The 22692-nt window shown below is 45.6% G+C and overlaps 2 protein-coding genes across 7 annotated transcripts in view; both read right to left on the bottom strand.

The window, feature by feature from the left end:
* The window catches only part of GLB1 (galactosidase beta 1), an 82665-nt gene extending 61164 nt beyond the window's left edge, over nucleotides 1-21501 (bottom strand). For both annotated transcript variants that reach the window (XM_041734620.1, XM_041734621.1), the window contains exon 1: nucleotides 21374-21501. In XM_041734620.1, the coding sequence (XP_041590554.1) occupies nucleotides 21374-21466 (93 nt within the window). In that variant the 5' untranslated portion in view covers nucleotides 21467-21501. The remainder of the gene's footprint in view (nucleotides 1-21373) is intronic.
* TMPPE (transmembrane protein with metallophosphoesterase domain) lies at nucleotides 437-21511 on the bottom strand. Of its 5 annotated transcripts, none has more exons than XR_005984648.1 (3): nucleotides 20880-21192; nucleotides 16217-19415; nucleotides 437-459 (listed from the first exon to the last, which is right to left on the bottom strand). XR_005984648.1 is itself a non-coding variant. In XM_041734624.1 (2 exons), the coding sequence occupies exon 2, from the start codon at nucleotides 19304-19306 to the stop codon at nucleotides 17963-17965; it is 1344 nt and encodes a 447-aa protein (XP_041590558.1). In that variant the 5' UTR covers nucleotides 19307-19415; nucleotides 21374-21511; the 3' UTR covers nucleotides 14475-17962. The 5 variants fall into 5 exon arrangements, 3 of the variants coding, with proteins under 3 accessions (XP_041590558.1, XP_041590557.1, XP_041590559.1); XR_005984649.1 differs by lacking the exon at nucleotides 437-459 and having other exon boundaries at nucleotides 14475-16384; nucleotides 16800-19415; XM_041734624.1 differs by lacking the exons at nucleotides 437-459; nucleotides 20880-21192 and adding an exon at nucleotides 21374-21511 and having other exon boundaries at nucleotides 14475-19415.
* Between the last annotated feature and the right edge of the window lie 1181 nt (nucleotides 21512-22692).

The following is a 22692-nucleotide window of genomic DNA, read 5'->3' as shown; positions in this document are numbered from 1 at the left end:
ATGTACCTCAACAGTAATGTCACTGGGCTGAAAGCAACCGATGAGAAGTCTGAAGTCCTGGCTGGTGCTCTAAATCCCGCAGTGACTAGGCACATACCTTCTCTAACCCTGTGTCTCTGCTTCCATAAAATGCAGGATGTCAGACTAAATGAACTTTAAGGCAGAACTTTAAGGCTGCATCCCAATTTGTGAATCACGAACCTCATTTAGGTGATGACTGGCACTTAAAAAGTTTTTTGATCAGCACTTTTTTACTTATTTATTTTTGCTTATTTATTTTTGAAGATTTTATTTATTTACTCATGAGACACACACACAGAGAGGCAGAGACACAGGCAGAGGGAGAAGCAGGCTCCATGTGGGGAGCTCGATGTAGGACCTGATCCCAGGACCCCAGGATCACGAGCTGGAGGCAGACGCTGAACTGCTGAGCCACCGAAATGCCCAGATCAGCACTTTCTTAAATGAAAGAGAATAGAAAATATCAGGGTCTTTTATTGTACACAGTAAAGACAAGTATTAATTAGTGAAAATTTGTTTTATATACATATATAAAATTGCATTTGATGTATGTCTCCCTGGGCTGCAATGAAAGGCATATTTCTAGCAAAATAAAAAAATCTAGGCAAATCAAATTTCGAGAAACACTGGGGATCAGTTCAGAAGCTAAAATGCTAGGTTTTGAAAGGGAAGCCGATGGTTAGGTAGAATGGAACACTGCCCTCTAGTGGATGGAAAAAGGCAGTGAGGGGTCACAGGTGCCACCAGGACCACAGCCTTAAAAAAAAAAAAAATTAATTCCTGTCCTCCATTGTTGGTAAGATTCCTTGTGCAGCTTTACGCTTTTTTAAAAAAAGCTTTTTTCATAGCAGCACCACAGTCCATCACAGCTTTGGAGGCTTCCCTTGAAGCCATATCTGGAAGCAACTGTAAGATCATGAGTCCTAGATCACACTTGGCCTGAAATCCAATTAGGGAATGAAAGCACTGTGATGGAAAGTTTGACAACATAGAGTAGACTGCTCAGGGGAAAATGGAAAGCTTTACTGCATGTGAGCTCATATCAATAAAGCTAATCAGAAAGCAAACAAGCAAGCAAAAATCATTTCAAAAAAAAAAAAGGCCAGAGTGTCAATCTAATATCACTTTGTTGTTCTAGTAAACAAGGCTTTAACTGCAATTCAAAAGCAAGAAATTCCTGAAGAAGCTCACAAAACATATAAAAGTTACTTATATCAGATAGCCCACTTGTCTAGAGGAGGGGGCACAGAGGAGCTGATGAGGTTGCTGAGAAATGATCTTCGCAGACAATGGACTCTGGCCTTCATTCCACTCAGCAGAGCACCATACCTACATTCAAACAACCCCAGAATCCAGCCCAAATATCTCCCTACCGTCAAATATTACCAACCACCTACTATGTGCTGAATAATAATTAGAGGGAGCCACACAGATGTGGCCACAGCCTACGTGAAGCTTCCATATGGCTTGGAACAGACCAGGTGTCAACATCATGAGGCCCAGATGGTAAAGTGAGGATAAGATCATCATGTTGCACACCTTTACGTAGTATTAGCTATCAATTATACCTCCATAAAGCTGGGGTCAGAGTTAGAGTGGAATGCTGCAGTGTGTAATAGATGGCATGTAACCCGGGAGTAGGGTGTGAGGACAAATTTCCCAGAGGGAGGAACTCTGGCTCTCAACTTTGGCCACACATCAGAATCACCTGTGCAAACTTCTAAAAATAGCAAAGTCAGGCCTCACCCCCAGACATACAGATTTTAATTGATCTTGGGTGGAGGCATTAGCATTTCTTAAAACTGCCCAGATGATGATGTAATATACAGCCAGGGTTGGGAACTACTGGTTCCAGCTAAGCCCTAGGATGAGGAGGAGTTAGGCAAGAGGAAGGACACAGGCAGAGGAGACAGTGTGTGGGAAGCAGAGAAGGAACCCTGGAACCTCAGTACAGACAGTGCATGGCAGGGAGCTGAAGTGAAGATGGGCAGGGACCAGGCCAAATGAGCCCCGATGTCTACATTCATGGGCCTGGGCCAAGAGCCATGGGCCATGGAGAGCAACCCAGAAGACCACGTGAAAACATGTGTTTTCAAATGTTTGGCACTCTCGCCTTTTCCTGAAGTGGCAAAAAGGAAGCTGAGGCATGGACCATGGTGGCGGCAGTGAGGTGGGCAGTGGACAAGGAGGTGGAACCTACAGGACCAGGGGGTAGTTAGATGTAGGACAGAGGTGCTAACCTCAACAGGCTCCCACTGGCCTCGCTGGAAAAATTGGGGGCATTTAAAAAAAAGAAAGAGGCTTAAAAGAAGTATCACCTAGGAGAAAATAAAGACTATGTGGATATTAACACCTGTGAGTTACACGTACGTGATTCCTCTGCTCACTGTCAGCCTCTTAAAAATGGAACAGGCAGACATTATGTTCTTCATGTTGTGATTCAAAAGGAAGTACAGCCCCACCTAGAAGCAGTCCCAATTACCGAACAGGAACCTCAACTGAACCTTAACTACTGACAGCACAATGAAGCAAAATATGCCAAATTCAAAATGTGGGACATTCTAGAAGTCCAATGATAGAGTTGCTTCAAGAGATTGATGGCATTAAAATCAAACAAAATAAAGAGTATTAAAAAAAAATAAAGAGTATTGTCATAAAATAAAAGAGAACTTAAATGGCATATGACCTAATGCAACATGGGAACCTGGTTTGGATGCTGATTCTAATGAACTGCAAAAAACCCCAATGTTGAGACAGGGAAAATCTGAAAACAGAACAGGTATTATGTGGAATTAAAAGAATTACTGTTCATTCTGTTGGGTAAAACAATGGCATGGTGATTACACAAAAGAAGAAAAAAGTTCTCATCAGTTAAAGATACATACATGGCAATTTTTAAAAAAGATTTTATTTATTCATGAAAGATACAGAGAGGCAGAGATACAGGCAGAGGGAGAAGCAGGCTCCTTGTAGGGAGCACCATCGGGGACTCGATCCCAGGATCATGACCTGAGCCAAAGGTAGACACTCAACCACTGAACCACCCAGGTGCCCCACATACATGGCTATTTATGGGTGGAATGACACAATCTCTGAGGTTACTACAGATGAAAAAGAAAAAGAGCAAACAAAAGAACAGAGGGCACATAAAGCAAAGGTGATCATTGTGGAAGCTGGGTATTCTCTCTTTGTTCGCTTGTGTGTTTGTTTTCTTTTTTTGTGTGTGTGTGTTTGTTTTAATTGTAACACTGGTTAAACCAACTTGCACTTCAAAATAAAGCCCTTTTTTTTTTTGGTTATAAGAAAAGTATGTTCATGAAAAGAGTTGTAACAAATGTCTACAGCAGGTTTGTTCATAATTGCCTAAAACTGGAAGCAAGCAAATGTCAACAAGAGAAACGATATGCAAACTTTGGCGTGTTCATATAATGGAATACTTCTCAGCAATGAAACAGAACTACTCGTGCTGCCAATAATATGGATAAATCTCAGAAAAATCATACTGAGTGAAAGAAGCCCTACACAAAAGGTCCATACTGTATGAGCCCATTTATATGAAGTTCTAGAACAGGCAAATCTAATCTATGGTGGGAAAAAAAATCAGAGTAGTTGTTGCCTTTGGGAGGGGGAGGCAGAGATTGCTTGGTAAGGAACATAAGGGAACTTCCTAGGGTAATGGTAATCTAGCTGAATAACAGTTTCGATTATACAAATATGTACATTTCTCAATTCTCATCAAATGGTACCCTTGAGATGTATACATTTCATTTATGTAATATTTATCTTAAAAGGGGAAAAAAGGGCTGTAAACAAATATTCAACTCTAATTAATGATATAGGACATGCTGAAATACTTGGAGGGGAAAGTACACTAATGCTTGCAACTTACTTTGGAATACATCCAAAAAACAAGATGAATTGAGGGATGGATGGATGGATGGATGGATGGATAGAGGGATAGATAGTAATATGCTAATGGTAGAATATGGATGGTGAGCATAAAATTCTTTCAACTCTATGTGTGAAAATTTTTCCTTGTAAAATGTGGACACAAAAAAAGTGGCGGGGGGGGGGATTGGGGAAAGGTGTTCAAAAGGTACAAACTTCCAGTTAAAAGATAAATAAGCACTAGAGATGAAATGTACGCCATGGTGACTATAGTTAGCATTGTTACGTGATATACTGGAAAGTTGATAAGAAGGGTAAATCCTAGGGGCGCCTGGGTGGCTCAGTTGGCTGAGCATCCAACTCTTGGTTTTGGCTTAGGTCTGATCTCAGGTCCAGGGATTGAGCCCTGAGTAAGGCTCGGCGCTCAGCACAGAGTCTGCTTGTCCCTCTCCCACTGCTCCTTCCCCCTTTCATATTTATTTAGATTTTCTAAAATATTTTATTTATTTATTCATGAGACACACAGAAAGAGGCAGAGGCACAGGGAGAGGGAGAAGCGGGCTCCCTGCAGGGAGCCTGACGCGCGGGACTCGATTCCCAGACTGGGATCAGGCCCTGAGCTGAAGGCAGATGCTCAACCACTGAGCCACCCAGGTGTCCCTATTTACTTATTTAAGAGAGAGAGAGAGAGAGAGAGAGAGAGAGCGCACATGTGCACGAGCAGGGGGAGAAGGAGAAGCAGACTCTTTGCTGAGCAGAGCCCGATGCAGGGCTCAATCCCAGGATCCTGAGATCATGAACTGAGCTGAAAGCAGCCCCTTAACTGACTGAGCCACCCAGGCACCCCTCATACATAAATAAAATTTTTTAAAAATGAAAAAAAGAAGGTAAATTCTATAAGTTCTTATTGCAAAGAGAAAATTTTTTTCCTTTCTTCTTCTTTCCTTTCTTTCCTTTCCATTGTATCTATATGAGAAGATTGACTTTGGCTGAACATACTGTGGTGACCATTTCACAATATATGCAAATCAAAACATCGTGCCATACACCTTAAATTCATACAATGATGAGAGTCATTTGTCAGTAAAACTGGAAAAATAAATATAAATAAATAAAATTAAAAGGTGACTGATGAGGAGCATCTGGGTGGTGCAGTTGGTTGAGCAACAGACTCTTGATTTTGGCTCAGGTCATGATCTCAGGGTCATGAGACTGAGCCCTGCATCAGGCTCAGTGGGGAGTCTGCTTAAGATTCTCTCCCTCTCCCTCTGTTCCTTCCCCTGCTTGTGTGAGCACTCCCTCTCTAAAAATAAATAAATAAATCTTTTTTAAAAAGTGGATTAATTAAATAAATTATGGTCTCTATAGTAAGGGCAGTGTACATGAATGTATGTATACACACATGATGAAGTACTATGCAGCTTCTGAGACCAATGAGATGCTCTTGTCCTTGCAGAAAGATCTTCAATACATAACGAGGAAAAAGAGAAGGCTGAGAAGTGTTTTTAAGGCATACCTCTGTGAGTTGCAGCCCTTGTGGACAGTCGTGTGTGAGCTCAGTATACTCTGTGCTGACAGCATCTTAGCTCAGACCCACACCTTGGGACTTTGCGCCTTTCTGTCCCACTACAGGAGCCTGCTGACCCAGGGATCCAGGAGTGCTGGGATGCCCATGCCCATCAGGGCAACCCTCAACCAATGAGGGTGGATAATTATATCTTTCCAGCAGACAATGCAGGAGATGTTCTGTGGACCTTCCAGGAGATCCTGGCAGAATTTTGGCCCTGCTGCCAGAGCAAGAACCATGATACATCCTTCTACAGACTTCTGCTTCTTTCCACCTGTCCCTTGTGCCTGCATTCTTAGATCACTTCTCAGATCCCTTGCACTCAAGCCCTTGTTTCATGTTTTGCTTCTAAAAGAACCCAAATAAAGACAATGGGTATCAGCAGATCCTCAGGATGTGAGCCTATACATGAATTTCTCATGTCTATCAAACAACAACAAGAACCCTATAATTGGTGTTAAGTGGGTGGTGACACTCTGCATTATGCAAATATGAATTCTAAGGTCCCTCCTGTGCTGGACTGGGAGGAGGTACAGGCAGAAGGGGAGGAGTTGGCATCTGCATTAGCTCTACCCCTGGAATGGGGTGGGATGGTAGTAGGTACTGGTAATTATAAGGATTGTGAGGCTGGCTGATCTTTAAAAATATTTTATTTATTAATTCATGAGAGACACAGAGAGAGAGGCAGAGACACAGGCAGAGGGAGAAGCAGGCTCCCTGCAAGGAGCCCAATGCAGGACTTGATCCCAGGACTCAAGGATCATGACTTGAGCCAAAGGCAGATGCTCAACCACTGAGCCACCCAGGTGCCCAGAGGTTGGCTGATTTTCATTAACAGCTTTGGAAGCTTGGAAGAAAGATTGCCTGATGTGCTCAAGTCAGCATTCTGTGATGCCAGAGGCTTTATGGCCATATCTAAAGAGATTATGTCTGCAGCTATGTCTCCCAGCTGCAGGCATCAGGGAGCTGCCTGATGTAAGGCTCAGGACTGGGCACACTGGGAGAGGACCCTGAGGGGCAGAATGTAAGGCTGGATGGAGGGAAGTGTACTGACAATCTCCCGTGACCTATGAGTTACCATCTTGATAAAGGTACGTTAACCTAGTTCCTAAGCTGTTGGAACCAGACATGATATTGGCCTACAGGAAACGAGGTGGAGATGCCAGGATGGGCTTCGCATCCTGTGGAACGTGTGAGATGTTTCAAAGAGATGGGAACACAAAAATGGTGACCAAACAACCCACCATCTGATGGTATTCCCCAGGACAGGCCAGAGAACACTTCCTTCAGGAAGGAATGAACTGCTGAGGAGGGCTGTGGCATCCTTGAGAAGCCCAAGGCTGTCCTCCATAGGCAAGGAATGACAAAGTGCTGCTGTGGCACTGAGGATGACAAGACTCTGGTATAACCAGAGAGGAACCATATAATTCCCACAACGACCAGCTAGGCCAGAGGGCAACCGGGGTGTGTTGACCAGTGGTGATCTCAGGAAAAGGCTCATAAGCCACAGCATTTCCAGTGAGTGGGATGATTGGGTAACCAGCAAGGGAGCTGCCTGGTGTGTCTAACAAGGAAAAAAAATCAAGAACTCATAAGCAAAAGGCTGATGCCAGCCGCTGCAATGGAAAATTGTGATTCCTTCTTCCAGTTCCCAGCTCTGGGGCAGCTTCCAACAGACGGCCAATTGACTGAAGGGAGAGTCGGAAGGATCCCTTGAGGAAGAACCCTGTGATGCCACTCCAGTACATCACAATGAATATTCCCCTAATCCTCCCCCAACAGGACTTGGGTACCTGCATCCTCGGAAAATGCCCCCCTCAGACCTTCTGGGGATGGTTGGATATCCCTAAGCTGATATACCAGGGTATTTCAAAATGTGATGGCATTTACCACTCTTTAGGAGACTGGGAAGAAAGGGAGCCATGACCCAGTCCTTCTACATAGGTCCAACAAGTCAGAGGGCCTATCCTATGGTGATTTCTCTGGCCCTGAGTGCAAATTGGGATGATTTTACCTATCAGCCCCCAGAACCCACACCCACACCATAAGTCAGAGGCATTATGGAGGGAAGAGAGCCAAGTGGAAACCATCGAAGTGCCCACTCCCCACCTCAACCCAAGATAAATCTGAAGCAAGACCACAATTCCTCCTGGAACGGCAGATCCTAGTATCCCCTCTACAAAGACTCACACAACATTCTCATCTTATCCTCATTCATCTAGCACATGTAAGCCCCTGCAAATAGCAGACAGATCATGGTGGACTACTAACTGAACCAAGCAGAAGCCCAAGTGGTACCTGCTGTGTGGGTGTAGTATCATTTCCGGTACAGTGTGGCCTCTGGCATTTGGTCTGTGGCTAATGTTCTATTCTTTACAAAACCATCAGTAAAAAGGACCAAAAGCAGTTTGTTTGTAAGTGGGCAGGATAGCAGTACACATTCCCTTCTTGTCCCAGGGCCCCCTTAATTGCCCCATCCTCTCCCATGAGAGACCGTGATCATCAGCACATCCCATGGGCTGTCACGGGATCTAATACATAAACAACATCATGGGATTTGGACATAGGGGGCAGTGATAAGTCTCTGAAATGGAAGCTTGGAAAAGCAACACAGAGTGGTAGGGACAGCTGCAGAAGCAGCACCAGCTAAGAGAGAGCTTCCAAGTATGGCTGTCATGGCTAAGGTAAATGGAGAATCTGCTTCATGGGTCCAAATGGATCCCCCCCTTAACATTTAGGAATCTGAGAGGATGCAGCCTAAAAGAGTCAGCCTCCTGGCTGACAGAAGAAGTAAGAAGTAAGGCAATGGAGAAACGTAGGGGGAGAAGCAAAGACAGAAGCTGCCCTCAGAGCTTATTCCCACAAATACAAAAACCAATCTGTGAGCAGATTCCACCTCTTCTGAATTAATTGGCACAGGAACAGAATACTGAAGAGCCACAGTTTTATTTCACATGTGCAGGATTGTGGTAGCATCAGTGTTTACAATGCATGAGGTCACAGAAAATTTATAAAAGAAAAAGCAATTGCAAGCAAGGCCAAGCATATGCCTTCCCAGGACCCCTGTGTACATATGCATATGATACTGGAGAAAAAAGACAGCAGTACAAAAAAAATACCCTTGAACCAATTACACATCAGAGACCTAATACTATCCAATATAACATTTTTAAAGTTACTTATTCCATTTAGATGGTTCCAGTGGTATATAAGCATATCTTTAAAGTAAAAAAAAAAAAAAAAAAAACCTAAAAAACCAACTAAACATAATACCAATATTTCTGTCACCAGGTAAGGTGAACATTCCCCAGCTTTCCTAATATTCAGGACTAAAGATAATTTTATTTGCATTGCTTTATGCACATTCCTCAACTACAACAAAGGAAAGCAGCTCAGTGACATTATGAGTTATGGGTCCTGTTGACCATGTAAAGACAATATACATCTTCAAGCTCTTCGGTATGACTCTGATAAAGCACCTATTCAGTGGATCTGTATCCCCAGCACCCTTTTGCCCTTTCACTCACCCCAGAGACCCAAGAGCCTGGAGAATTCCTGACATGAGCTGCTCAGCTCCAGAGTGGCAGAGACCCAACCCTTCTAGGCTGCTGGTGCCCCAGGGTTGAGGGACAAGGGATTAAGGAGAGCAGAGAAGATAGGGATGGAAGGGTGTTTATACATATGGACTTCCCAGATCCCTCAGCTCACAGAACATAAAGACAAAGGACTATTTCAGATGACTGTACGACAAACTTCAATTGTGCTAGAGCTAAGAGCCTTCAAACATCCAGTGTCATGGAAACACGAGGCATAGACAGCCGGAAGAGGCAAAACATCCACAGTGATTGGTGACAATCAATATGGATCTGGAGGAATTTGTGGATGACCTCCTATGGCTTAGGCGTTCTATTCTTATCAGTTTTATTATTTATTTATGCCTGTCTTGTTCTAAAAAGACTTCTGTCCAGCATTCCAAATGATGGTGGATGAAGAACATAAATTACAAGGGAAGAAGAAGGAAAGTGGCCAAATGGAGGAAACATGAACACAGCTTGGGACCAGCTCCCAATCTTCCAAGACTCACAGGCAGTTACAGTTACAATTCTGCTTCCTCAGAGAAAGGGTAAGCACATAGTCTTAAAAAAACATGAGGGATCCCTGGGTGGCGCAGCGGTTTGGCGCCTGCCTTTGGCCCAGGGCGCGATCCTGGAGACCCGGGATCGAATCCCACATCAGGCTCCCGGTGCATGGAGCCTGCTTCTCCCTCCGCCTGTGTCTCTGCCTCTCTCTCTCTCTCTGTGACTATCATAAATAAATAAAAAAATTAAAAAAAAAAAATTTAAAAACATGAGATAAGTTTTAAAATTATAAAATAATTCTTAAAAATTAAAATCAGGGATCCCTGGGTGGCGCAGCGGTTTGGCGCCTGCCTTTGGCCCGGGGCGCGATCCTGGAGACCCGGGATCGAATCCCACGTCGGGCTCCCGGTGCATGGAGCCTGCTTCTCCCTCTGCCTATGTCTCTGCTTCTCTCTCTCTCACTGTGTGCCTATCATAAAATAAATAAAATTAAAAAAAAAAATTTAAAATCAGCCCTAAGTTGCCACACAGAAAAGAATCATTTCAAGTGAATTTGAAATAGTATTTTGACAGTGTTTAGCCTGAGGATAAAAATACATCTTAAACCACATTCAGGTAAAACAAATGAACAAACAAAACTGCATCCAGTAGAGTTAATCCTGATATAATATGTTATTGCTATTTTGAATCCATAATATATATAAGTAGGATAAAGTAAATAAGTAATAACATTGGTTGTTAGGAACCAAAATTTTCAGTGTAAAACAAACAAACACAAAACCAGAGAAAGTTAAGTAAAAACCTTTAATCAGGGTTCTGTGGGAAATCTCTGTACCCTCTATTCAATTTTGCTGTGAAACTAAAACTTCTCTAAAAAAATAGTCTGTTTTTTTTTTTAAAGTTCATGATTTGCCATTTGAATCGGAAATACTAGTATAACTTATAATTTTTTTCTTTCTAAAAAAATTATTTCCTAGCAATAGCCACTAAAACAACTTAGAAATGACACTAGCTGGTAGCACTTGGCCCCTCTAGCACTTAAATTATGGTCTCTAAATATTTCCCACTAAAGGGAAACCAGAGCTCCTTCAAGAAACTACTTAGCCCGTCTGGGGCACAATATGTACAAAATAAGCCAAAAGCTATCAAAAACTACTATGGTCACAACAAAATGACACAGAAGCAATTTGGTTCCAACTGGCCAAAGGTGGGAGATTTTGAGCATTAAAAGGTTTATCACTTCAATGGACTGAAACACACCAGATCTATGAAAAGAGCCAAGTTCATGATACTCCCTTCCACCCCAAATAAGAGATTACTGGTCATCCTTGGAGTTTGCTGGGACATCAACTCTTTATTCTGACAACTGATGAATAAAGGGGAAGAGTCTAGAATCTGTCTTGCCTTTGATATAGCCCCTTTCAGAGTAACCAATTGATGAGGATAGAGTTTTTTTTTGTAGAACAAACAGTTTGTAAATGCAGAAGAAACGATCACATTAAAAATCACCATTTTGGGGGCTGATGGCAGGATTATATTTCTGAGTATTCCAAAACTCCTTCCGAATTCAGAACAGAGGTAAAAGAAGTATCCATTGTCTCTTGAATATATAAAAGCTAAGTAACCAACTATTCCTAGAAAGCCTTTTTAGTACTCTGGCCCACCATATTCTGTATTAAATGAACCAAACTGTAAGAAAAAAAAAATCATGATTTTTGGAATCCCTAATGGAATAGTGACTTTAGGCAATAATCATCAATGACTGCTGAAACATTAGGTGAAAAGATGATGAGGAAGTTTCTAGGGAAGAATCAAGCTGACAACACTGGACCTGTGGGTCAGTCTTAGATCATTTAAAGCAATGAAGTCTTCTTGCCCAAAAAAGAAAAAAAAAATTGAACCTAAATCCATCCAGCCTCTAGTTGTAACTTTCCTAGATCTCTAGCTTTATCAGTTCACAGACCATATGAGGGACAGTACGATACAGTAAACAGCACCACAATTCCAAAATGTAGGAAATACTAAGATGTAATATCCAGATAACTTGAACAAATAAATGACATAAAAGGGGAGAATGCTATATAGACTTACAGAGATTTAAGAAGTATATCAGATATAATATATGGCCTTGTTATTAGATCCTGATTCAAACAAAAGAACTGTAAAGAGACATAATTCCTCAAGAAACCAAAGAACAAACTAAACCCAAAGCTAGCAGAAAGAAAGAAAGAAATAGTAAAAATCAGAGCAGAGATGAGTGAAAGAACAAACAAACCAAAAAAAAAAAAAAAAAAAAAAAAACCAAGAAAAAAAAAAAATCCGTGAAACTGGGCACCTGGAAGGCTCAGTGGTTGAGCGTCTGCCTTTGGCTCAGGTCATGATCCTGGGGTCCTGGGATCGAGTCCCACATCAGGCTCCTGCACGGAGCCTACTTCTCCCTCTGCCTGTGTCTCTGGCTCTCTCTGCGTGTCTCTCACGAATAAATAAAAAATCTTAAAAAAAAAAAAAATCAATGAGACTGAGAGGTTTTTTTTTTTTTTTTAAGATCAACAAAATGGACAAATCTTTAGCTAGATTAACTAAGAAAGAAGACTCAAATAACTAAAATCAGAAATGAAAGAGGAGCTATTACAGCTGATGCCACAGAAATAAACAAGACTATAAAATATTAATATGAACAACTGTATACCAACAAATTGGGTAATCTAGAACAAATGAAAAAATTCCTAGAAACATACAACCTACCAAGACTGAATCATGAAGAAATGGAAAATCTGAGATCAGTAACTGGAAAGAAAATTTAATCAGTAACTGAAAATCACAAAGAAAAACCCAGGGCCAGATGGCTTTGCTAGAGAATTCTATCAAACATTTAAAGAAGAATTAACACCAATTTTCTTGAAACTCTTCCAAAAAATCAAAGAGGAGAAACACTTATAAGCTCATTCTATGAGGCTAACATTGCCTTAACACCTGAGCAAGACAAGATGTAACAAGAAAACTACAGACCAATATTTCTGATGAATATTGATGCAAATATCCTCAACAAAGTACCACCAAACTGAATTCAATGACACATTAAAGGGATTGTATACCATGACCAAGTGAGATTTATTTCTGTAATGCAAGGATGGTTCCACATATGAAAATCAATCACTGCAACACACCATGTCAACAGAATAAAGGGCGAAAACCACATGATCATCTTAATTGAGGCAGAAACAAGATGTTGGTGTTGACAAGATTCAACACCATTTCAACGACCAAAACACTCAACAAACTAGGAATAGAAGGAAATCACCTCAACATGATAAAGGCCATATATGAAAATCCACAGCTAATATTATACTCCATGATGAAAGACCACAAGATTTTTTCTCTATGATCAGAAACAAGGCAAGAATGCCTGCTCTTGGGAATCCCTGGGTGGCTCAGCAGTTTGGCGCCTGCCTTCGGCCCAGGGTGTGATCCTAGAATCCTGGGATTGAGTCCCGTGTCCGGCTCCCTGCGTGGAGCCTGCTTCTCCCTCTGCCTGTGTCTCTGCCTCTCTCTATGTCTATCATGAATAAATAAATAAAAATCTTAAAAAAAAAAGATATCCACTCTACCCAATGTGATCTACAGATTCAATGCAATCTCTATTAAGATTCCACCATGTTTTTTGCAGAAATAGAAAAATTCATCTTAAAATTCTTATGGAATTTCAAGGAATCCCAAGTAGCCAAAACAATTTTGAAAAAGAACAAAGTTGGATGACTCGTACTTCCTGATTCCAAAAAATATTACAAAGCTACAGTAATATACAGTAAAAGAGTGTGGTACTGGCATAAAAACAGACAAATAAGAGTGCCTGGGTGGCTCAGTTAGTTAAGCATCTGCCTTTGGCTCAGGTCATAATCCCAGGGTCCTGGGATCAAATTTGATGTCAGGCTCCCTGCTCAGCAGTAGTCTGCTTCTCCTTCTGCCCTTCTCCTCACTTGTGCTCTCTCTCTCTCTCAAATAAATAAATAAATAAATAAAAATCTTTAAAATAAAAAACAGACAAAGAGACCAAAAGAGTAGAGAGGCTAGAGATAAACCCTCACATATGTACTCAAATGGTCTTCAACAAGGACTCTCAGGCAATTCAACAGGGAATGGACAGACTCCTCAAGAAATAATGCTAGGAACACTGGATATCCACATGCAGCCTTAAAAAGGAAGTCTTGTCACATATTAAAACGTGGATGAACACTGAGGATGTTACACTAAGCGAAATATGCCAGTCACAAAAAGACAAATAATGCTTGATTCCACTTATACAAGGCACCTGGAACAGTCAGATTCATAAAAACGGAAAGAATGGTGGTTGCCAGCTGAGCGGGGGAAAAGGAGCTATTGTTTAATGGCTGGGGTTTCCGATTTGCAAGATGAATAAACCCTGGAGATCTGGTTCATGATGATTTAAATATACCTAACACTATTGAACTGCTCATCTAAAAATCATTAAGATAATCAATTTTACACTACATGTTTATCACAATAAAAAAACAAAGACAATTGACATAATCAGGAAAAAACGAAACATGAATTCTCTACACAGTTAATTTCATTTAATCCTGCACTCAGACACAACTACTTAACCCCGAGGCAGTGGAAAAACACTTATATTGAGAGGTAGAAGACATGGCTTCCAGCCTCAGATCTCCTAATTGGGTATTAAATGATGTTAAAGAATTACTATTACCTTTATTGGGTACAGTGACACCATGGATGTACTTTTTAAAAAAGTATATTTTTTATTTGAGAGAGAGAAGTTAATTTTCCTTTTTTTCTAAAAGATTTTATTTATCTACCTATTTATTTGAGAGAGAGCGAGTGAGCGAGCGAGCATGTGCACACCGCAGGGAGAGGCAGGGGGAGAAGGAGAAAGAATCTCACTCAGACTCCCTGCTGTGCATAAAGCCCAGTGTGGGGCTTATCTCACGACCCTGAGAACACAACCTGAGCTAAAATCAAGAACTAGATGCTCAACTGACTGAGCCACTCGGGTGCCTCTGAAGTTATGTTTTCTAAGATTTGCTTTAACATATTCTAGCCAAAAAAGAAAGAGTACTAGGCAGTGGTACATGAGAAAGTACAGCAAAATAGTCATAATTTTTGAAGCGGCATGATGAGTACCTGGGGATTCAGTATGCTATTCTCTCTGCTTTGTGAGCATGTTTATATTTACACAATAAAAAGTTTAAAACAAAATAAGGGGAGAAAAGGATGACATAGCATTAACATATTGAGATTTTATAACAATAGTATATTTCACATCCTATTGCTAATTTTTAAAAAGCACTATATTTCAACTTGCAGTAACCAAATTAAAAAAAGAAACCAAAAGGAAATTGAAAGAATTTTCAAGCTTCAAGTAAATGTTCCTCACCAACTCATCCAGCCATAAGCAAACAAAACAAGGTAAAGTGAATGAGGAACAGGGAAAGAGGTGCAAAGAGTGCCATGGAGGGTGGCCCACCAGGACCACATCTGCACAATAATGGAGGAATTTCTGTGGGGAACAGTTCCATTACATCACAGGATACAATGGATGAGAAGGTGCTGCTGAGCATTCCTGAGATGCACCCACAAGATGGACCTGTCTCACTTTTGGGAGTAGAAAGAAATCAGTCAAGCAAAGACTTCGGAAGAGGGATGAAAGGTACACAAGATTCCACTTGAGATGGCACTTGAGAAAGAAGAGACAAAGATGAAATATAAAAAATAAGGATGGAAGTGAATTTCACAAAGCTCAGAACACTGATGTAAAAGATCTGAAATTCAAAGAGCAGTGAGATAAGTGGCATAGGAGGCAAGTCAACCACCACCAGCTGCGTCTAAGGGTGGAAGACAAATGGCATCAATTAACGTAGTCTGGTGAAATCCAGACAAAAGAGAACTGGAAAGTTAACTGGAATGATCCCCCCAAAAACGGGGTCAGGTTACAAGGAAGGGAGAGGGGTTGGAAGGGCAGTCATCCTGAGGCCGTAAGGGGTGGCCAGCCTAGGAGGGCGCCGTGGAGAAGGCAGTGGGGACATGGGAGCTGGGTGGGGAGAAGCGCTTCACCTCTCCTGGAATCCCACTATCTGCAAAATATATGAAAAGAAAGGCCAGGGACCCTTCCTCAGCTCTGAATAAGTTGTTCTCCAAACTTACTCCTGGCTGCAAAGACGATTAAACACAAGGGGATAGAAAGTAGAGAAGCCACTGACATCTCAACTCAAAGACACATTTTAAGTTTGCCCGGAAGTCTTGCTGTCCATACCTCGACTGCCTTGCAAACAAGAAAGGTGGTCTCCAGGGTCCCCTAGGACTTTGTCATACAACAGGAAGTCAGGGAGGAAAATGAAGACTTCCTCGGGCCAGGCCCAAGAGCATGCACAAGACCCCAGCATGCCCAGGCCAAGGAAGGCAAGCCCTCAGCAGTTGCTGCTTTGACCCATCACTGGACCCTGGCCACAGGCAGCATACTACCCACATTCTCCCAGTTTGGCCCCCCCATAAATTCTCTGGGCACCCGTGCCTAACACAGTTCCTTAGCACACCTCATGTGATGTTTATTTATTTATTTTTTTCTCATGTGATGTTTAAATATGAACACCATCCAGTGCTTCCTGTGTGACTGTGACCCATGTACCTGACTTACACTGTGTCTTCATACCATCCCCGTGAAATAGTCATGAGGTAGATATCATTATCATTATAGGGTGAGGGAAACCGAGGCTCAGTGAGGTCGTCTGCAGACTTCTACCCGACCAATGAACAGCAGGGTGAGCTTCTCCAGGCAGAGTGGTGTTTGTGTTTCCTGCTGGAGAAAGCCGCTGGATCACAAAGAAGTCAACGCTGAGCCGAGGTCCCCGGGTTTCTCAGTGAGGCCTCTTCTGACAGGAGACCTTACTGATTGGTAACCTGAGGGTCGAAGGGTCTCTTGCCTCTGGCACAAGGCACAAGAGGCTTGGCCAACAGGGTGAGGTCACTCCAGAGGGCCCAGAACCCAGCAGCATGGCACTATGGTTCTATGGCCAGAGCCCCGGGACAACTCTGATGGGGTCAGGATGGGGTGAGGGAATGGATAGGTGGCCGTAGAAGTGGAAGTTACCCAGCAGGGAAGACAGTCCCAGCATTCCAGGGCCCAGGGGTAGGGAAGGTCTCAAGACCTTGCTGGAGCACAAAGCCCCACCACCCCATGCACCCTCAACTTCCCCTGATAGAAAACGAACCTCAGTTTCTCACAAAACATAGACCCAAACCCGGGGGGTAGGGTGGGCTCCACTTTCTCAACTCTTCCAATGTTACAGACATCCTACACGGGAACTAGCCATCCCCCTTCCAGGCCCTGGCCCCTGTAGTCACAGGCAAAGTGAAATGAGCCTCAAGCAAACCCCTCCAAGAGACCATCAAGGTCTAGACCCTTGTTCATTCTCTTTGCACAGTTCAGTGCATCTGAGTCCTGCCCTCACTCGTCACAGATACTGCTCCTTAACCACTGAACAGTGGAGAGGGAGGCAGAAGACCCAGCTTTTGGCCAAGAGTCTCTTATATACCCTGTCATGTTGCCAGTGCCCTATGTCCCTCTGCCTCAGTTTTCTTGCCTGCCTGTAAAGCAGCCTGTCCCTAACTACCTCGCCCAAGGGTTGTATAAAAGGAGACAAGTGAGACAAACCCCCCTGAATTCCTAAGCAGCAGCACCATCACCAACACCTACCACTGTGCTCAGAGTTTCTTTCTGCCCCACCCCCGATCCCAAAGGCCCAGGAGCACAGGCAGTAAAATAGCATCACTGATGGCCTGGAACAGCCCGAGCCCTGTGTCCCCATGGGTTTGGCTAATGCCCTCAATAAAGGTGACTCTGACACAACCAAGAGGAAAAAGAAAACATTCTTCCCCAGCAGCTGGAGGGGCCTCCCTCTTGCCTGCTCTAGATCACCTAGCAACACTGCCCCTTCCCTGGAAAGCTATGGATCAGTGATCCTAGAGACTGCCTAAGTCCTAAAGAGGGTTTAAAAATGTCAGTGTTCCCCTCTGTTCTGATTTCTAATGGCATCCCTTTTAGGCAAGCCCATGTGTCAGTCCAGCCTCGTGAGCTCTGCGGAGGAGGAGGGCTTACTGCACATAATCTGGAAAACAGATGCTCATTCTTACATAGGTGGCTTTAGTGGCCCCACAGATACATATGAGAAAGTAACTGGCCATCTACAGAGTAAACCAGCCTGAACTTGCCAGGCAGCCCCAGCACATATCACTGTTCAAGCCAGGCCAAGCAGGTATTGGCAGGGCTGGGCAGGAGAGGCTGGAGGGGGTAAAGCAGGCAACCCGCTCTAAAGAGGGATGGATAGCGAAGGCAAGGGCACTGAAGAGGCATCCAAGGTAGGCAAGGTCAGGTTCAAGGAGCCCGCTGCAGGATGAGCTCGGTGATCTCTGCCCTGCTACCCAATCTCATGGGTATTCCATAGTAGGCTGTGCCTGGGCTGACATACACAAATGTAGTCTGGGCCACTTGGTAGAGGCCAGCAAAGAAGGGGTTCAAGAGATAGGCTGCCACGTTCAAGGGGAAGATTTGCCCAGCATGTGTGTGCCCAGAAAGAATCAGGTTAATGTCTGGCCGGGCCTGCAGGGCTCTCTTGGCAGCCAGGGGCTGGTGCGCTAGCAAGATGGTGGTGTGGTGTGGGCTGCAGCCTCCCAGGGCCTTGACGAGGTCCATGCCATGGCCGTAGTAGTGCAGGATGTCTGCCTCAATATCGTCCACCCCGGCCAAGCAGATCCAGTCATCGCCCTCACCACCCCCGGGTTGGGCCCCTGTGGCTGAAATCTTCACATTCTCGTTGTGCAGTGGCCTGACGTTCAGGGATTCCAGCAGCGCAAACCAGTTGCTGACATCTGACGTGTAGTACTCGTGATTCCCCGTGACGAAATAGGTGCCGAGGCGGGAGTGCAGCTGGCCCAAAGGAGCCACGGCTGTACGGAGGACAGAGGCTTCGGAATCACAGAGGTCACCCACGATCACCGTGACGTCTGGTTCCAGCCTATTCACCATCCTCACGAACATTTCCATCTTGGTCCTGCCCACCGTGGGGCCCAAGTGAATGTCTGAGAGAAGCGTGATCTTGAGGCCTTCCATGGAGGCAGGCAGCTGGTGGATGGGCACCCGCACGGTTTTCACAGCCGGGGGCCGGGCAGCGTTCAGGAGCCCAACCACACTGAGCACAGTGGTCACTGCCACTGCCAGGGCCGGCCGGACTGCCAGCTTCCTTGTCTTGTCGAGGCTGCCCACGACCCTACCGCTGCGCCAGGCCAACAGCTGGTAGGCCTGCTCCATGCCGCTGAGGGTACAGAGGAAGAAGACCATGATGACGTATGCCCCAAGGCAGGAGTAGGCTGCCAAGGAGAAGAGATATGGCTCCTCGGCCACTAAAAAGAGCATGGTGAAGAAACTGGAATGGGCCAGGGCCAGAAATGCCATGACAGCCATCTTCCAAAGCTGAAACCAGGCGGACTCTGCGGCTGGGGAGTGGCTGAGGTTGCCGACTGCGCTACGCCAGATGTAGAGGGAGCCAATGAGCATGAGTGAGTTGGCAAACAGGGCGAGCTGCAGGCGGAACAGCCAACGCCAGGCCCTGAGCTCAAGGCTCCCGGCCAGATAGGAGCGGGACACGATCATGGACACGAAGATGGTGCCGGCAGCCAGGGCAGCCTTTGCACCCAGGGACAGCTGCCTGAAGGTCGCCATTTTCTCGGCTCCTAAGAGGGTCCCCTGCCAGTTCTGTGCGGGCGGGCTCTGGAAGGTGACTTCCTTAGAAAGGACAGAGGCCAGAGACAGGTTTCCAGGTCAGCTCCGCCTGCAACCAGGAACCGGCATCAGCTTTGTGGGATATTACAGCTTTTTTGTCCCCATTCAAAATCTGAAGGCCACTCACATCTTCCCAACCCACCTTGAATCCAGGCCACTCAAGTAACAGTTGGCTGCTACCCTTTAGTATTAAAATACAGACATAGTGGATTGTAACACGGTGGGAAGTTCTCATTTTCTTACAGGTTTCTGAAAGTTTAAAAGTTTTTCCACAAACCATATGAACTTTTTTTATATAATAAGAAAAACATTATTTCATGTTAGCAGTTCTCGAAGTGTGATCTGGGGAGACCCTTGCAGGAGGTTTATTTACTCAAAATTATGTTCACAATTATACTAAGCTATAACTGCCCTTTGCATTCTCATTCTGTCACGAGTGTATAGTAGAGTTTTCCAGAGGCTCCATGACATGTGATGTGGCAAGACTGAATGTGCCGGGCCATCATCTATCATGACAGGTGTGAAAGAGGTTTGTAAAAATGTAAGACAGTGCCACTCTTCCCCCCTGAAGTTTGAAGAAAAATACTGTTATTTTTCAAAAAACATAGTTTGTTACATATAATGATTTATTATTTGTTAACTAAACTAACAAATATTTAAATTTTTTCTGTTTTAATTTCCAGGACAGTTGGTCTGAGAACCGCTGTTCTATATACATGTAAAGGAGAAAATAATGGAAAGCCAGGCTGCTGGTGTCTTTCTGAAGCTCCAGGCCCAGCAAGGACGCCTAGACACTGACAGGAGAATTCCTGGGTTGAAACTGGCCTTCCTCTGTAGGCTCTGGGGGCGCACGCACACACGCACGTGCACACACACGCACGTGCACACACACGCACGTGCACACACACGCACTGAATGATGCTGCACAATCATTTTCCAGGGGCCACCCTTTCCACCCGCTCCTCATCCATAAACCCTGACCTCTCCCCTCCCACAACCCTCCCAGACGTTGGTTAAGATCTGTCACCCCTGTCTCCCCATGTTCTCTTCTCTTGGGGAAATGTTTCCGGGAACACTTCCCCAGCCGCACCCTGGCCAGGGCTCCCGGACTCCCGCAGGCCTTCTGCCGACCCACACAGCGAGCAGGCACCGCACACAAGGTAGGCAGAACTCACCGAACACTCGGTTTGAGGTGCCGTTTCCTCAAGAACCCCAAACCAAACTATTTTCAGCAGCTACTTTTCAATTACTTACAATTTTCAACCTTCATTTTGGATAAACGCGTGACTCTCGTGTGCCGAGTCACCGGAACCTTTTATCGAGGGGCGCGATCTACCCGCGAACGGGCCGCATCCCCTCCTCCCCTCCTCCTGAGACGGCCCAGCGTCAGCCCGCCCGAGCTCGCGGGCAAGGGCACGGCCCCCCGCCCAGGTCCCCCCCGGCCCTGACCGAGGCCGCCTCCGCCCCGCGCCGCCCGCCTCCCCGGCCTGCGCCGCCGCCGCCTGCAGCCCACCTCGTGCCCACCCTGGGCCTGCACCGCCAACCCCGGGCACCGGGGACATCAAGGCGGCCGGGGCGGCAGCAGAGGACGAGGCGTCAGGACGGAGCACACCCCGGAGGGCCTCCATCCGGCGTCTCCTCCCGAGCGCTCCGCAGCGCCCGGCCGCGCCACCGCCGAGCCCCGCGGCCGGGCCCTGCGCTCCCCGCGACCCCTCCCCCCCTCCGGGAGGCCGCAGAGCGGGAAGGGCCTGGCGCACTGCGGCTGGAGCACCCGCCCTCGCTCCGACCGGGAAGTGGGTCCGCGGGCCGCGCGGCCGAGCCGAGCCGAGCCGCCCCGCCCCGCCCCGCCGGGAAGGACGCGCGCCCGCCCCGCCCCGCCCCCGCCCCCGCCCCCGACGGCAGGGCCGGTCCGCCGCCCGCGCTTCCCCGGCGGTCCCGGCCCCCGCCTGCAGGCCCCGGCCGGCCGCGCCCCCGGCAGCGCAGCCCTCCGCGGGGCCCGGGACTCACCCGCAGGCCGCGCGCAGAGCCCAGCAGCAGCGGCAGCAGCGGCAGCAGCGGCAGCAGCGCCCCGAGCACGCGGACCGCCGCGGGCAGCGCCATCGCCACGTCCCTCCCGGCTGCGCAGTCGGCGCGCGGGCCAGCGGGAGCCCCGGCACCCGGCCCCCGGCCCCCGGCACCCCGCGGAGGCCCCGCCCCGCCCCGCCCCGCCCCGCCCCGCCCCGCCGCCTGGCCCCGCCCCGCGGCCGCGGAGCCTCCGGGAGGGCCCGGGAGGGGCCGGGGAGGGGCCGGGGAGGGGGGGGAGGGGCGAGCTCCAGGGGAAGAAAAAGCCTTTGCAGCCTCAGTTAACAGAACCTTTTGGAACGCCTGGGAGGCTCAGCGGTTGAGTGTCTGCCTTCACCTCAGGGCCTGATCCCATGATCTGAGACGGAGTCCCACATTGGGCTTCCTGCATGGAGCCTGCTTCTCCCTCTGCTTGTGTCTCTGCCTCTCTCTGTGTGTCTCTCATGAATAAATAAATAAAATCTTTTTTTTTTTTTTAAAGAACCTTTTCCTGATTGGTTCCTCAGGAACTCTGAAAAATCCCACTTCCCTTCACTGACACTATAAGAGTTTCAGCTTTAATGGAAACTGAGTTTTAGAGGGAAATCGCTTTCATTTTTTTCCAGTTTATTTATTTATTTAAAGTTTTTATTTTAATTTCAGTTGGCCAACATACAGTGTTATATTAGATTCAGATGTACAATATAGTGATTCAGCTCGTCTATGCAACACCCTGCACTCATCACTACAAGTGAGCTCCTAATCTCCATCACCCCTCTGGTAACCATCAGATCTCTACAACTAAGAGTCCGTTTCTTGCTTTGTCTTTCTTATTTTCCCTCTTCGCTTGTTTTTTTTTTGTTGTTGTTTCTTAAATTCCACATATGAGTGAAATCGTGATATTTGTCTTTCTCTGACCTATTTTGCTTAGCATTATACTTTCTATCTCCATCCATGTCATTGCAAATGGCAAGATTTCATCAATATGGCTGAATAATATTCCATTAGATAGATAGATACATACATACATAGCTACCACATCTTTATCCATTTATCAATCGATAGACTATTGGGCTATTTCCATATCTTGGTTATTGTAAATAATGCTGCTATAAACATAGGGATGCATGTATCCCTTTGAATTAGTGTTCTTGTATTCTTGAGTAAATACCCAGTAGTAGTATTTGCTGTATCATAAGGTACTTCTATTTATGTGTATGTGTGTGTGTATACATCATATATTTTTTCCAGCTTTATTAGTTATAATTGACAGCACTAAATTCATT

Source organism: Vulpes lagopus, chromosome 19 (genome assembly GCF_018345385.1).
Source record: "Vulpes lagopus strain Blue_001 chromosome 19, ASM1834538v1, whole genome shotgun sequence".
In the NCBI taxonomy this organism is placed as follows: domain Eukaryota; kingdom Metazoa; phylum Chordata; class Mammalia; order Carnivora; family Canidae; genus Vulpes; species Vulpes lagopus.
This window is presented reverse-complemented; position numbering and strand designations above follow the sequence as displayed.